The sequence below is a fragment of the Onychostoma macrolepis genome, chromosome 12, assembly GCF_012432095.1.
Source record: "Onychostoma macrolepis isolate SWU-2019 chromosome 12, ASM1243209v1, whole genome shotgun sequence".
Classification (NCBI taxonomy): domain Eukaryota; kingdom Metazoa; phylum Chordata; class Actinopteri; order Cypriniformes; family Cyprinidae; genus Onychostoma; species Onychostoma macrolepis.
Window position 1 is genome coordinate 23,672,589 of NC_081166.1, and position 17,816 is coordinate 23,690,404.

Consider the following 17,816-nt stretch of genomic DNA (forward strand, 5'->3'; position numbering starts at 1 on the left):
ATGGTGTCAGTGGAGGTCTCCGTGGCTCTTGTGTTGTGCTGTGTGCTGATGAAAGCCAGAGCTCTGGTGAGTATTTCACTACTGGCATGTGCTTACTTCCCTACGTTAACTCTAATACATCTACTGTGGGGTCAGTTTGCACACATTTGTCTTGACTTAACCTTGTGAAAAAGAATGTGCTTTACTGTGTTGAATGTGCATGTGATGTGTACTTCAGATCTGAAGTGTGTGTGTGTGTATTACTTTATATTACTACAGATAATATATTACTTAAATAAAAGGTCACTTATATTAAAGAGAGTACACTAACGTACGCTTTTAAAAAGAGCATTTTGTAATACAAAAGTTTTACTTCAAAGAGCATTTTAAATCATTGTTTTATCATGCTTTAAAGAAGTACACTTTTTGATGAGTTAATATACTTTAATTGTACAAAATTGCAACTTCATCATTAAAAATGTGCAAGTATCAATAGAAATGACATTACATATTTAGACATAACATATTGACAAAACATATTTAGGTTTGCCATTAATGTTTGTCAATACATTCGGCAGTAACATATCTGTTTCTATTCTGCCTATTTTTCTTTTTATTTATTTAAAAATGACATTCTAACACTAGCATTCTCTATAGCCTACTTTTTCTATTCTATTTACTTGTTTTCTTTTTATTTATTTTAAAAAAGTTACCCTCTAACACTATATGTTCTCTATTGTTTTTCTATTCTATTTGCTTGTTTTCTTTTGACTTATTATACCAAAAAAAAAGTATCCTCTAACACTAGCCTTCTTTATTCTTTTTTCTATTTTATCTACTTGTTTTCTTTATATATATTACAAGAAAAAAACTTGCTACGTTTACTGCATTAGACTAACTTGGACTTGTCACAGCACTTACATAATATTGCTCTTTTGTTGGTTTGATTGTGTATAGTGGGTAAAACACTCTGATACACATTGTTTGCACTTATATTCTTATAAAGTATATAATTTCTGCGATAATTACTCCTTTTAAATCTATGCAAAAGTCTACTTCTTTTTCATTAGGGTTGCATAACGTTGTATAACAATATATATCTTTAGATCTATCTGACTGTCTGTCTGTCTGTCTGTCTATATATATATATATATATATATATATAGTTATATCTTTATAGATTATAGTTTAATGGTTCCTTCCTAATTGTGCTTGTCTCTATAACAACTTTGATTCATAGAATTGCTTAAAAAGTATATAAATTTATGTGAAATTAATAAAATTTCTTGTGATAAAGAATGAGACCATATTAAGTGCAAATACACTGTGAATATGATCAACATAAATGAAAAAAAAAATACATAACTTAATCAACAAATGTTATGAATGACTGTGCATGCTCTTTTAGAGATATCTCGGTCCCACTACATAAAAAAATAAGGACAATGTACTTATTGTATTTCATATTGTATTGCAAAACAAATTCTGCTGCCATTGAGGTGGGATACAGGTATAAGGTTAGGGACAGGTTTGGTGGTATGGGTAGGTTAAGGGGGCTTAAGGTATAAGGGATGGGCCAACAGTGTAATTACAAATGTAATTATAGAAATTATTTACATGATGTGATAACATGCAGGTATTTTTTAAAATATAAGTACAATGTAAAAACATGTATGCACGGAATAAGTGCATTGTACCAAATGATTAATTTAAATGTAAATACATAGTAGTTAAGGCCACTTAATATAAAGTGGGACCGATATTTCAAGTGCTTTTCATTTTCTCTAATGTGACTAAATTTTGAATGGATTTTTACTTTAAATTCAGTTATGAATCCAATTTAGAATTCAGCGTTATTGACTACTAGTTGAACACAGATGATCATCTTCAGTTAAACAGTTTTCCCAGTTGTCTATTTGGATCGATGTCTCATCAGCCACATACATTTTATTGGTCGATGAGAAGACCGCAGACACTGTGTGTGTGTGTGTGTGTGTGTGTGAGAGAGAGATTCCCCAGCCAAGAAATCACTCGGGCATAGGGAAAATTACCCTTTTCACCTTTCACTCTTTCATGACGGTTGACTGACTGAAATTTAGCTTGGGCGTAAAGAAATTTATATTTTTTCATGGTTGTGCATATGTCTGGCTATTGAGGAAATGAAAGTATCTCTTTGTTTGTCCTGTCAACCTCAGAGAGAATTACTGGCTAATGCATGTACATGTTCAATGAAGCAGAAAACGAGTCTGTCAGAGAGAGATGAACGCTCGATAAACAGACAATTTAGAAACAGTATTAACATGACCCCGAGAAGCACTATTGATCAAGCGCACTGCCATGCCACTAATTGCACCTTCACTGGAGAAGACAGGTGTTTGAACATCCAAGTGAAATTAAATGTTAGTAAATTAGTTAGTAAGATGTTTTTAGATTATCTGGCAAGTTCGAAAGTTTACCTCTCGACTACTGAAATAGAATAACCCTCTTCAAACACGAATTAAATGTGTAATGAAATAAACATTCACTTATATCTATCAGATGACATCTTCACAATTGTTTTACTGGGCAGTCACACAAACCAATTATTACGAATCAATGGCATTAGATTGTGTGAGAGTGTGGTTCATTAATGCCTATGTCTTCCTGGGGTAAACAAAAACACAAATCAAATGAGACAGATGGTTAATTGACTCTTTGCAGTTTTAGTTTTAATCCATTAAGGACTGTGAACTAATGATGATGCTGTGATTACAATGTTATCTCTGTGTGTGTATGAAATTTTAAAGCATTACAGAATTGCAATTTTAATTTGAAATTTTTGTGATGCTATTACAAAACAAAAACAAACAAATAATAAGATTTTAGAAATACATTCACAATGTCATATTTTACCACTATTATTATAATTAAATGCAAGCATTACTGTTACTATTGCTCAAATTAAGGGTTAGAGATCTGAACAAACCCAAATTATTAATTTTTGGCTAGTAACTTTTTCTCAATTCTGTGTGCTACAACTGTGCTGTGAACAATTCCTGAAATCAACAAGTCATATAGAGACCAAAATATCATTAAGAATTGGATGTGGATTTCTTTTTCAGTAAGAAAACAAACAGGGTCATTTTTGATTTCATGGCAACTTAATTGTTACTTGTTTAGCGTCCTTTTCTTTCTTTCTTTCTTTGTTCTCATGGTCAGTGTGCGAGCTTGATGTTTTGTTTGGTGGTTATGAATGTATTCAGGGCACAAATGCTTCTGTGTTTCTCTACTCGTGAGGATTCATAATGTGGGACAGTGGTGAGGGATGGCCATGGGTGTGGGGTGTGTAAGGTTGGATATGCTCTCTCATCCTGAAGACTGAAGAGAGCTTGTCACATACCACAGGACTGTGCAAATATTTCACAACACTGAGAGACAGCACATCAGCCTAAAAGAAGGTGCGCCAGATAGTGATAGATGGATGATATGTCAATGATTTCAGCTGAGATTGTGGAAAACCATAAAGCGTATGCATGGAAACTAAGGGAGGTTGTTGTTAGTCTTTTGTAATCTCACATGTGTAGATAAAATGGTAAAACAACCATTTTTTCCAACATGTTTATGTATATTATTGCACTCTTTGTTGAAAGTCTTGAAAGAATGTCAGGGACAATAAAAACAATATATAAACATAAAAGGCTTTTTAAAAAATGATTAAAGTTTTTTATGTGACATTCATATCCCTTGAGTACTGTTGAATGTACTGACAAACACAACTTTAAAAACTTTAACTTTAAATATTTAAAATATGTTAACTCTATATGTAATACTAATCAAGTATTTTATACTTTAGTTATAAGTGTATGTCATGAAATCATGACAAATGGTAATTTAAAATGTTTTTTAAAAAATGATTTAAAATGTACTTTAAAGCAAAACTTTTTAATTTCACATTATTACAAATTGGACTAAAGTGGATTATAAAGTATGTCATTTATTGAATACTATATTTTCTGCAATTAAAGTCTTTTAACATTTAAAAAAAAAAAAAATACAATACAGTTGCATATTCAGTACAGTTAAATGCATTTGTTTTTGGGATAACAAAAAGAAAACCACACCATGAGACATAAATGAAAGTGCCCAAATAAAAGAAAAAAAAAGAAAAATTAATGCACATATAATTTTATCTACCATGTAAAAAATGCACAATAACATTAAGAAAAAAAAAATTACCACTATCTTTCAGAATCAAGATATGTTGATTATGATGATACTGCGCTGTTGGTATTCATCATGGTGTGTTGACTAGAATTGTGTAAAGTGAAAAAATGTGAAAGCGAGAGAGTAATGTTCTCTCTTTCTATGTTGCTGTTCTTACAGATTGATTCTGATGATGTCATCACCAGAGATGAACAGATCTTTCTTCTGATTGATGCACGGACGAGGTGTGAGAGAAGCATCCGTGCACAGTTAGATGGTGTCAGAGGTATTATAGTGTGTTTCTGCTTGATTTGTGCACTTAATTGTAAGATTGCTTCAATGAGAAATGTGTATGTAATTATTGTGTGAGTAAATGACTGTTGTACAATGTCAGAAACACCCCTAATCCTAAGTATAGCCTCTCAAATTATAGGGCCTGTTGAGGAGAAGCATGCAATTACTTTTAAAGCCAATCAAACTTATGATTTTCACTTGAAGAGGAGAAAAAAATATGACTCATATATTCTGATATCTACCATCTCTAATTAAATTAAATGTGTAATTTGGCATAATATAAAGCTAACTGAAGCAATCAAAAGATGGTATCTTCCTACCCCCACGGATCCAATTTCCTGAAGACAGCGAGATCTATGATTATGGCAAATTAGACTGTGGCCCTGTTTGTATGAAGATTTTAAGATAAGAAATATTGATTTGAGCTCAGGTTCCTTTGTTATTCATAGTGATCAGTCACTTTATAGCAGGATATAGAATTGCATAATTGTGTGATGAATGCAGACCCATTGCTGTTGGGTTATATCAAAAATATACCGGATTTACTTTTGGGATACTACAGTATATGTTGAGAGATTAATTTGACTTGTCACCTTCAAACATTTTGTTGGAGAATACTTTGAATGCATATTTTAGTTAAATATAGATGCATTTCATGTTATACTTTTGGTAAAAAAAAATTATATTTGTGTACATTGTCAGAGGATCACTGTGTTCCTGAATGGGATGGGATCATTTGCTGGCCCATGGGAAAGCCCGATCAGACGGTTGCAGTTCTCTGTCCTGAGTACATCTATGACTTCAACCACAAAGGTCTGCTAAACCCCCCTGAACAAAATGAAATTAAAGTATGTGATTTCTCCAGTTTCAAGAACATGAACCTATTAATGCCTTACTTATATTACTCTGTATTTTAAGCTGGGAGTGTAAAATGTGTTTTAAAGAAAAGTTGAAAAAAAGAAAACTGAAAAGTTAACCCTTACAAAAAAAAAGTAGATTTCTAAACTTCTGTAAAACATACTTTATGCAGTAAGTATACGAAAAAAAAAAAGTGCAGTATTATACTTTATATTAGTAATATAACTTCAGTACTTGGAACTAAATGGGCCCACATTTTATTTTATAGAAACGGATATTTAAGTAAACAAAACGTGATATTTACCCTCACTAGGCACCCGCTAAGCACCACATGGCAGTGGAAGCAAAAACTACACCAAAAGAGTGGGAGAGAGTGCCAGGACCCCTGGGTGAATTTTATGGAGGGACCTGAGGAGGAGGACACACTGGAGAAGCCGGTAGAAGAAGAACTCACATTGGAGTTGATGGATAGAGGAGCCAGGGTGGAGATTTGACTGTAGATCGAGGTTAACAAGGCGATTAATTGAGCGAGGCGAAGCTGGGAGAGTTAGAGACCCAGGCGGAAACAAGGAGATGAAAACCCAGGGTGAAAGCGGAGCCATAAAGTGGGATGTAGCCAGCAGAAGGGGAGGAGCCAAGCAGCTGGACAGGACCAGTGAGGATGACTAGGTTTTGGATGACCTCCATGGTCAGGACAAGGAAACATGGTATGGCCTCCATGGTTGCGATGCAGGAGCTTGAAGGCTGGATGGAACCAGCGGAGATGAAGGAGCTTGGAGACTGGAAAGTTTCCAGACAGGACAGGCGGAAAGGACCAGAAGAGAAGGAAGAGCTTCGAGGGGGAGGACACAGGTAGGATGTCCACTTCAGGATGTCAAACTGGATTAGTGCTCCCTCTGGGTCAGACATGGCTGCTGGCTCTAGCTCTGAGACAGATATGGTAACAGGTTCAGGGTCTGAAACAAGCATGTCCTCCGCTTCTAGCTCCATGACGAACATCTCCACTGGCAGAAAGTCAGTGGTGAGTGTGAGCTCTAGGTCTGTGGCGGGTGAGTTGCAATCAAAGCCCTCGTCCACTTCATCCATGGTGAAAGAAAAAAAAATCAATACATTTCCCTTGCGTACCATCAAAAGAAAAAGGGATATTGGTTTTCAACTGTTCATGAAATCCAGTGTAATAAAATGAAATTAACAAACTGACAAGGTAGAGTTATTTATGGGGATGTTCCAAAATAAATATGTGATATGGTCTTCAAGGGAGTGATCATCCTGGGTGAGGAAGAGGAAGAGGTGGATGGCTGCTAGATCCATCTTCTTTTCAGGTCTGGTATTCTGTCACAGTACGAGCACGGCAAGTAGAAGAGATGTGGCTATTACCAGGAAAAGCTCAAGCAACAAACTGGCCCGATTTGTTGACAGAGGTAGGTGCCATGGCCACCTCAGTTGGCTGATCCTGGACTCTGTGAGCTGGTTTAAGGTGTTCAGTTGAGACACATTCTGACCTCCCACCTACATCAATTACCAATGTCTTATCCGTGGACTCCAGAACCTTGAATGGCCAATCATATGGTGGTTTCAATGGCCCTCTGTGTGCATCATGTCGAATGAACACAAATTTTGCAGAAGACAGATCATTGGGAACCCAAGCCTTGTTAAGTTCATGCTGAGAGGTGGGCACTGGAATGAAAGTGAAGTCATGGCTTTGCAGAGTGGGTTTGTGTTCTGATCCAGACCACGGAGTGTTCATACCAGGAACAAAGTTGCCATGCACCCTAAGTGTCTGCCCATAAACAAGCTATGCTTAACAAGCCAGTAAATCCTCCTTAGGGGCCGTCCGAAGTCCCAGCAACACCAAAGGGAGCCAGTCATACCTGTTGTCATCCTTCAGGGCAGCCCTCAGTGCAGACTTCATGGAGCTGTGAAAATGTTCACACAGGCCGTTCGCTTGTGGATGATAAGATGTTGTGTGATGAAGCTTAATGCCCAGATTATGCACAACTGCCACCCAAAGTGCAAACGTGAACTGCAAACTGCGGTCTGAAGAGATGTCTAACGGGGTGCCAAATCTGGCAATCCAGGTGCCAGTAAAAGCACGTGCAATGTCCCCACTTGATGTTGAGAAAAAGGGCACAACTTCACACAATCCACCAGTGTGAGCAGGTGAGCGTACCCCCGAGACAGAGGAAGAGGACCAACAAGGTTAAATGACTGAAACTATGTTCCAGTACCTGAAAACGCACCAGCGGTGCCTTAATGTGACGCATGAAATGGACCATGCTCTTATGCATTTTTCATAAGGCCATGCTAGACAATTTTTTTAAACATTGATTTTTGGCATTTTTGGCTTTATTTAGATAGGACGGTGTAATGACAGGAAGTAAAGTGGGAGAGAGAGGTGGAGTGGGATCGGGAAAGGTCCAAAAGCCAGGATTTGAACTCGGGATGCCGTAGCATAATGGTGCTGTGTGTCAGGGGACAGCCCCAACAGTGAAATCAGAAGCATCTGTAGTAAGATCAATTGGAACATCTGGAAGTGGATGCACCAACATGGCTGCCTCTGCTAGACCCTGTAACACAGTCCTCTGAAAAGTCTGAGTGGCATTTTTCAGGCCAAACAGCATTCGCATGAACTCAAATAATCCAAAAGGTGTGACAACAGCAGTTTTTGGAATACCATCCGGGTGGACTGGCACTTGTTGGTAACCTCGCACAAAGTCAACTTTGGAGGAAATTGTTTTGCAGGCTAGCTGCGCTGAGAAATCTTGAACATGCAGAACAAGGTTGTGAACATTGGCATCATTGAGTCTGTGATAATCGCCACACGGACCGTAACTGCAATCCAACTTAGGCACCATGTGCAAGGGAGAAGCCCAAGGACTATTTCAGCATTGTAAAATACCTAATTCTCCCATGTATGCAAACTCAGCTTTAACAACAGCTAATTTCAACGATTCAAGACAGTGAGCGTGAGCATACACAGGCAGACCTGTAGTAGAAATATGATGTTGAAATGTATGATGTGGAGAAAGTTTACTGAGTTGTCAGAAAACTCAGCGACCATTTGCAAAAACTCGCAACTAGACTCTGAAGCATTTGTCAAGTTTGTAGTTGAAAAGACGCTGAGCATACATGGAAAATAATTGAAATCTTTTGCATTGAATAAGCGGCAGTTTTGTGCATCTACCAACAAACAATTGCACAAAGAAAATCAGCACCCAGCAAAGGACGAGCCAACTTAGTCACAACAAAATCCCAAGTGAAATGCCGTCCATTAAAACACAGCTTAACTTAGTGCTTACCGTATGTTGGGATTTTGCTGCTTTAGCAGCCTCCAGTAAGGGGTTGTCGAGTGGACACATGTCGAGTGGAGTCACTGGCAGTACACTCACCTGGACCCCAGTTATCATTTCACCCTGATATATTGTCAGTAATGACGTGAAGGCAACTAGCATGGCCAGTGTCCACAGCATTCACAGACTGCTGACCCCCGTGGTAATTCTACCACAGAAAGTACATGGCAAGCAACACTTCTTGGCCCTGTCCCCAAAGCGTTCATGATAAAAACATAATCCAGAGTCGTTTCGCCGTGTGGCGCTTGTGCAGTTTGATTTGCTGATTGCTGATTTTGACATACTTGTCCCTCTCAGGGGGCTGCGATTTGCGATGGTTTGCGATGCTGTGGAGCTGCTGAGCAAAACTGCTATGTAGTAATACTTTGTGACATCTGCAGTGATGTCTCGCAGCGTGAATTGTGCCTCCACCTGTGCAAACCCTGCCGCGGCTTGCTGTTCCCAAAACTCTGGTAACTTGAGAGCAACTGCGCTGGCTTTCATCTTGTCAAACCACAACAACAAAAAACTCTGGAAACGTCCAAGAGTATCAGGGTCACTACATGTACAGTAGGTATTTGTGCGATTAAATGAACAAAGACAACATTACAATTGGATGAAAAGCTGAGAACTGGCTATTGCTTTTATGGCTTTTGTGGAAACCCCCCCACCACAGGCAACTAAACATCCTTAAAGGGGAAACATATCAAGCACGGTCTGTGAATTCTGTCACATCTTTAAGTGTACGCAGCCACACTATATACTTAAGTATAAGCATTACGGTTTTATGTGCATTTTAGGATACGCATATCGCCACTGTGATGCATCAGGTAACTGGGAGCAGGTGTCAACTATAAACCGGACATGGGCTAACTACACAGAATGCACCACCTACCTGCACACTAACCACAGCGATCAGGAGGTGTGTATTTTTCATAACTCATTGGCAGCTATTATCCAATTTATGGCATGCATTACATTTCTATTGCTCATATTATACTATATAATGCAGAGTCAAGTAATTGACATCACCTGGAAGATGGCTTAACAAAATTGAAACAAAATGATTATAAATTCAATATTCAAAATTCAATAGATTAAATTGAAAGAGGGACCTGAACCATTTCTTTAGACCAGAATATCATAGATAGTTTGATATGTGCTCTTTTTACATGGTTCAGTCACCAACCACCTATAGCAACCACACAGAAACATCAGCATAGCAACACACACACACAAAAAAATGTATTGTTTTTTTTGTTTGTTTTTTTGTCCAAAAGGAATAAAATAAGAGCAAGGACTAAAATGTACAGGCATTTACAGTCACATGTACATACGCTCAATAATTTGTGTACTATTTTGCTGTGTTTATTTAGGAGATCTTTGAGCGACTTTATCTCATGTACACTATTGGATACTCCATATCACTGGCGGCATTACTGGTGGCTGTCTTTATCCTTTGCTATTTTAAGTAAGTGCAAAATTAACATTTAGACAAGATAAATATCAAGTTTTTAATGTAAGAGTAGCATTGCATATGATACACATGTGTTCAGATACAGACTTATGATATATCTTTGCTATGATCTGATCAGACAATCAGCAGGTCCTAGTTGTAGCAGGGAATAGTTGTAATTTACCCATGCAGAATCAAAACTTTACATTCAGTTCACACTAGTAATTAATAACAAGAATCAAGTAATTGTAAAATTACATATGAAGATGTACTTAAGTCATACTTGACGTGGGTCAAAAATACCCGTAAGTTCAATTAATTGCACTTAAAAAAGTTACAATTCATCATGAAAGCAATCTGGATATACTACATCTGCATTGTCGTGTGACCTACAGTATGAGACAATGAAATGAAGCTTTTTCAGCAGTTTGATAGCAGTTTGATAATTCTCCTTTCTCTGTTTCTTTTTTTCTATAGACGTCTCCATTGCACTCGTAACTACATCCACATCCACCTCTTCACCTCATTCATATGCCGAGCAATCAGTATATTTGTGAAAGATGCCGTTCTTTATGCTGTCACAGATGAAGGCAAACTAGAAGATGGGGCCATTGGACAAAGACCCTACATGGTACTCACAAAAACACATTTGCACATGAATACATAAATACTGGACATAAATAACACAGTGTAATAAGTGTCTGCAGAACCCAACATTGGTTTTATTGTTCTGTGTGCTAACAGGTGGGCTGCAAGGTTGCTGTGACCCTCTTCCTGTATCTCTTGGCAACCAATCATTATTGGATCTTGGTGGAGGGTCTGTATTTGCATAGTCTGATCTTCATGGCCTTCCTGTCTGATAAAAACTGTCTGTGGGCTTTAACAATCATAGGCTGGGGTGAGTTGTCACTTTTAATTTGAAGATAGCATATGATAGTAACATTTTTTAGAGCAATAAATGATGGCATTGAGGGTACAAAATATAGATAGTATTCTCCTTTAACACCCTGCTTCAGTCTCTCTTGCTTCCTTTTTCATAGGAATACCTGCAGTGTTTGTGTCCATATGGGTCAGTGCCCGGGTGTCTCTGGCAGACACACAGTAGGTTTACTCACACAAACAGGTGGCATACATGCATGCAGTGCCTACATGTAAAGGTTTCTGTTGAAGCTCTTAATGTTAACAACTTAGAATATGATCTCCTGAGTTCCCTGCCTTCGGCCTCAGACTCTGGGATTGACCCTAACATCCCCACAACCCTACATAGGACATGCAGTTTGGAGAATAAATGTATTATCTTCTGGGTGTTGAGCTTTGTTTGGCTTGCACTTTTAAGCCAAATAGGTCCCATCAAACCACAAAACTTTTTTTCCAAATGGTTTATGTTTTGTCACATAGTTTGTAGCAAATTCCAGGCAAGACCTAATTTTGGCCTTTCTAAAAATAGTCTCTGGCTGAACCTGTGAAGTCAAGATATTTATGGTGCGTTCAAGCAGTTGTTTAAGTAGTTCGTGTTTTCATTCATGTATTTATTTATTGGCTATATTAAACAGCGGTGTGCTGCAGGGTACTATTCTTGGATCAATTTTATTTTCACTGTATATGTTTCCATTAGTTTCCTTTTTTTTTGTAAACACAAAATTTCATATAATTTATATGCTGATGATGCGCAATGTAGGGCCTACATTGTTTAGACTAAAGCCTGGATGTCTAGTAATTTCCACCATATTAGCACAAATAAGGCTTTTCTGAAGTAAGAATTTTGGTAACAATTTACAATGAGATTTCATTTGTTAAAATCAGTTATCTATATTAGTTAAAATACACAATAGTTATACAAAAGTTGTATCTTTTATTATTAGTTAATGCACTGTGAACTAATAACTAATAACATTAATATCATTTTTATTAGCTAACATTAACAAAGGTTAATAAATGCTGTAAAAATACAGTTACAAATAAAATAAAAATACAAAAAATTGTTTGTTCATGTTAGGTAATGCATTAACTAATGTTAATAAATCAAACCTTATTGTAAATGGTTTCCAGAATTGTATTATATAAATTTTTTAGTTGGATGCTGTCCAGGTGCAGCAAGATTAATGTGCAAATGGTAGATCAGTGTAGTCAAAAAACACACATGGAGGAGTGCTGCGATAAAATATCCTCAGTCACAGACATCTGCATTCAGAAGGGATTAGATTTCTCATAGAACCATTGAGTTTGTTGAAAAAGTAGGTAATTTGCTTTGGACTTTTTATAGAGGATGTGTGAGGAAAATATTCAGGAAAAACTCTTTTTTTAAGAATTTAATGTTTTACACTGAACTGTGTAATGAGTGTATTATAAAGATAATAGATGATTGAGAGTGCTTTCTAAAGCATTGAAGGCTGGCTTTCTTCATCTCTAGGTGCTGGGATATAAGCGCCGGCAATCTCAAATGGATCTATCAAGTACCTATCCTGGCAGCCATTGTTGTAAGAAAATGTATATTTTTCTCTAATTAATACCAATAATAATTCAAGTCTTTAAATTAAATATAACAAAAATATGTACTTTATCAAATGGAAAATATAGTATCCATATTTTATTAACACTAAATGCTTCCTATCAGAAAATCACAACTTAAAAGTCACTTATTTTTGTGTGTTTTATTTATCTAGGTAAACTTCTTTCTCTTCCTCAATATCATCAGGGTTCTGGCCTCTAAGTTGTGGGAAACAAACACTGGAAAACTAGACCCTAGACAGCAGTACAGGTTATAAATTACTACACACACACACACACACACACACATGTTCGTTTTTGTGAAAAGTGTGGACATCCCATAGGCGTAATGGTTTTTATACTGTACTTACTGTATGTGCTATTGCCCTACACCAACCCTACACCTAAACCTACCCCTTACAGGAGACTGTGCATTTCAACTTTCCCCCAAAAAACCTCACTCTGTATGATTTATAAGCGTTTTGAAAAGTGGGGACATGGGTTAATGTCCTGAAAAGTCACCTTCACCTTGTAATACCTATGTCATACCTATGTCATTATACAAATCTATGTCCTGACTTTTCACAAAAACGCGCACACACACACACACACACACACACACGTGTGTGTTTGTGCATGTAAACACACACGTGATTTGAAGTGATTTATTTGCTGTTTACTGTATAGGAAACTGCTGAAGTCAACCCTGGTGTTGATGCCACTGTTTGGAGTTCATTACATGCTGTTCATGGCTCTTCCATACACTGAGGTCACAGGTCTGCTGTGGCAGATTCAGATGCATTATGAGATGCTCTTCAACTCTTCACAGGTATAGTCCAGTTTTCAAAAAAAAAAAAATCAGATCCACTCAGCTGGGGTCAGGGGTCTCTTTTGACCTGGCAAGTTTTCCCCAAGGACATTTTTAAACCTATAATCTGCAAATAATAGATATGAAGGAAATCAATTTGGGATTCAGTTGCTAAAAATGGAATAGTCTTTGAAACCGTTATGTTCACAGTGACAATGATTTACACTTTCCATATAAGTTTAATTAGCTGATTAATTTTCAATAAGAATTGATGAATTAAGATGACAGGGTTACACTTTACATGCATTAACTGACATTAACTAACAGTGAACAATTGCTTATGGTTTTTATTAACATTTGTTTACATTAGTCAATAAAATACAAATTTTTATTGTTACTGTAGTTCATGTTAACAGATACAACTTTTAAACATACAAATGACTTGTCAATGGAGCTTTTCACGTTGCTTTAATTTGGTTAGAGAACATGAAGCATCATACATGGTTGCTGCCCTGAAAAATCGCATGCTTTTTCTGTTTATGATTTCATTGGAATTTTTCTTTTAATTTCCACAGGGTTTCTTTGTGGCATTTATTTACTGCTTCTGCAATGGGGAGGTGAGTGTTTCACACTTTCGATTTATACGTGTGTACTTACTGTATTTACCCAGTGTGACTTGATGGTGTGAACTTGAACAGTTCAATAAGCATTCTTTGAAAAATGCAGGTTTAAATGATTAGTTCACTTCCAGAATAAAAGTTTCCTAATAATTTACTCACTCCCATGTCATCCAAGATGTTCATGTCTTTCTTTCTTCAGTCAAAATGAAATTAGGTTTTTTGAGGAAAACTTTCCAGGATTTTTCTTCATATAGTGGTTTCAATGCAGTTTCAAAAGGCTCTACACGATCCCAGGCGAGGAATAAGGGTCTTATCTGGTGAAGCAATCAGTCATTTTCTAAAAAAAACCCCAAAATTATATTGAAGTAGGCGGAAGTACTGACCCGGTGTTTACAAAGTGATCATGCAAAGAAAGTCAAACGCCCTTTAGGTAAAACAACAATGTCGGATGATTTTGAATTGGAGAAGAAAATGAGATGGAGTTTTTCACCCTACATTTTGAACCGAAGTACACAGACGAAGAACTAACCATGTGTGACCTTTCCAACAAGATTACGTAATGCGTCACAGGTCACAAGTCACAGACGCGCATCACAGAGCTAGTGCAAGATGAGCATTTATGGTTAAAAAGTATAGGCAATAATTAGAAAATGATGATCGTTTTGTAAGATAAGACCCTTATTCCTCCACTGGGATCGTGTAGATCCCTTTGAAGCTACATTGAAACTGCAATTTGAACCTCCAACCAATTGGGTCCCACTGAAGTCCACTATATGGAGAAAAATCCTGAAGTGTTTTCCTCAAAAACCTTAATTTCTTTTCAGCTGAAGAAAGACAGACATGAACATCTTGGATGACACGGGGGTGAGTAAATAATCAGGAAATATTTATTCTGGAAGTGAACTAATCCTTTAAAGATGCAGAGTGTTATTTATGACAGAATGTATAGCCTAATTATAAGAATAATGCCTTTAGTTAATGTTGCTTGTTTTGGGCTGGTTGGGGAGCTTAAATATAAACAGAGCAATGTTTTATTGATAGTTTATACAGTTTTGGGGGGAATCAAACACAAATGGCTTATATTTGTTTAATTTGTCTCTGCATATTTAAAGGCATAGTTCACTTAAAAATTTAAGGTCTGTCATCTTTTACTCAAACTTTTCATTCTGATTTCTTGTCTGTGTGACTATGGCTGAAATTTTACCCAATTTGTACCGACAAGGATTTTCATTTTTGGGTGAACTATCCACCTTATAATATTTTGCAACGTGGAAGATGCTATTTTCTGTGAGTGCAAGACTTCTGATTCATTAGTCACTATAGGTAAATTAACAAGGAGAATAAAAAGTGCTGTGAACAGTAAACTATTTGTGCTACAAACCAGTGTGTCTATAATTGCAATAACACAGTACTACATTAAAATAATAAAAGAAATACCAGTTTCCAATATCAAGCAGCATAACAAGCTGTTTTGTATAGATGAAAATAACTGGAAGTTGACGACACCAGAAGCCTTTTAAATTTTTACTTAAAATTGATGCATCTCAGTTGACTTATGAACTATGCACTTTGGTAGTTTTGGTAATAAGCTATTAGGCAACTGTAAGGCTGGAAATGAATTTTCTTGCCCCCAAAATACATTTTGAAATATATTTTGGTACATGAAGGTTGAAACTAAATATTTTTCAATTTCAAAAAGATATTTCATTTAGCTTTTAGCCTATATTTAAAATATATTTTGGCCAGAGAGTATTTTATTTTTTTGCTGTATTGGTAATTACATACTGGAGGGGTAAGGGCTATGAGACTCCAATGCCGCATGACAAAATAACCTTCATACACTACATAGTATTGTAAAAAAGGTTTTCATTTGGGACACAACTTATTTCTTTAAGCTGGAACAAGTGAATGTATTTTAACATAGAAGAAACCACATACATCACGTTGTCTTAGTCTCTTTTCTCTGTCTATTTCTTTTTTTGTCTCTCCATCATGAACAGGTGCAGGCAGAGGTTAAGAAGGCTTGGCTGAGGCGCAGTCTTGCAATAGACCTGAAGCAGAAAGCTCGTGTCAACAGCAGCGCGGGATGTGGGAGTGGCTACTATGGAGGCATGATGTCACACACCACAACGCAGAGTGTGTGTCTCAGTGTCAGCGGCACTAAAGGCCTGCCTCTGGGGACCATGGGGGCCAAAGGACAATCACGTCTCCACAATTCAGGAAACTTACCTGGGTATGCGCCTCACGACATAGAGACTGTGTTTTTTACAGTGCGGCAGCATGAGCTGGTTCTGAGGCAGAATGATGGGAAAAGGTCTCCATGCAAGCAGACCAGCAGGAATGCAGAGGAAAGTGAGCATGATTTTGAGCCATATTTTGTAGCAGATGATGAACATTCAGGATCCATGTCTTGGAAAGAACTGGAAACAATGCTTTGATGGTCTCCTGGCTGAATATTACTGGTGTTTATGATTAGAAGCCCTTAGTATTAAATAGTCTAGAATTAAATACAAGTTAAGCTCAGTCAACAGCACTTGTGGCATATTGTTGACCACAGGTATGAATTTCAGCTCAGTTCTCATTTTCTTAAAAAAGAAGAAGAAGAAAAAAAAAAGGTTACATGCAAATGTAAATGTTGAAATACCCGTTGTTGTGTTTCTATAGTATAGCCACATGATGTAAACAATGTTAACATGAATTTAGTGTGAAAAATCACTTACTAACCTTTGTGTGTGTGAAATTATATTAAGTTTCACAACTTTCACAGTTCAGTTTCACACCCATATACTCAGATCCTAAAAAAGTTACTGTAACAAATTTACAGCTCAAATAATACATTTTAACAGAAGAATTAATGTATTAATAAAATAAAATAGCTAAATTAATTTATAAATAAATTTATAAAATTTAAATCTTCCAAAAACTGGCCTCATTCACTTACACTGTCAGTGACTCACCATAACTTTTGATTTTGGTTTTATTTATTTATTTATTTTTTTAAGAAAATGAGAAATGAATCTAAATAATTTTTTATGGTACATTATGCCACAAAGACTGGTTTTCACCTGCCAGACAATTAAACAAAAATCCCATGGATTTACATTCAAGAAAGAACGATATCTAGAGGCCTCATGGAGGAGTGCAATTTTGACTATGGCCAATAAGAAACCATCTAACAACGTCCTAGCAACCATCCTTAACACCCTACTACATAGCATAGCATAGCAACATGCTGAAAACATTTAGAAAACACTGTAGTAACCAACCCAGCACACTAACATTGTAGAGTTTCTAAAAGTGCAAGCACCACTCATTTTCGTGAGAAAATGTTGAGTTTTTAGTATTGTATGGATGTCTGAATCTGAGATGTCAAGCAAATACGTATATTTGTCTGTCATGCATATTGTGCATATAGAGAAAATGTTTTATGGCACAGGATTTTACTGGACATCAGTGGACGGTATGCTCTCCTCCTGATACTTTCCTTAGTTGAAAGGTTTGTACATAACTTGAAAATCAATGTGGATTTAAAGGGGAACAATGGGCACAATTCTTTTTAGTTCCTGTGTCATTCCTTTGTGAGTCTGAAAATGAAACCCTTAGTACGTAAGTCAGTTAAAGAACCTGTAGGCCACTAGAAATTTGCATGATAAAAGTTTCACATTTGAAATGAACTGTAAAAATGAATGCAATTGTCTCTCTTTATCGTTTCAAATATTTGTTTAGTTAATGTTCAGTAAGAATCTCAAAATGATGTCCTGCAATTAAAACCTGCATTAGTATTAATGAGACAGTCCATGTTG

At 36.6% G+C, this 17,816-nt stretch overlaps 1 protein-coding gene across 1 annotated transcript; it reads left to right on the plus strand.

Moving 5' to 3' along the window:
• Positions 1-16,451, plus strand: pth3r (parathyroid hormone 3 receptor). Its single transcript, XM_058794047.1, has 13 exons — positions 1-66; positions 4,342-4,447; positions 5,158-5,268; positions 9,443-9,564; positions 10,019-10,113; positions 10,576-10,729; positions 10,843-10,996; positions 11,139-11,199; positions 12,509-12,575; positions 12,762-12,856; positions 13,273-13,414; positions 13,969-14,010; positions 16,014-16,451. The coding sequence occupies exons 1-13, from the start codon at positions 1-3 to the stop codon at positions 16,449-16,451; spliced, it is 1,653 nt and encodes a 550-aa protein (XP_058650030.1).
• Positions 16,452-17,816: the final 1,365 nt, after the last annotated feature.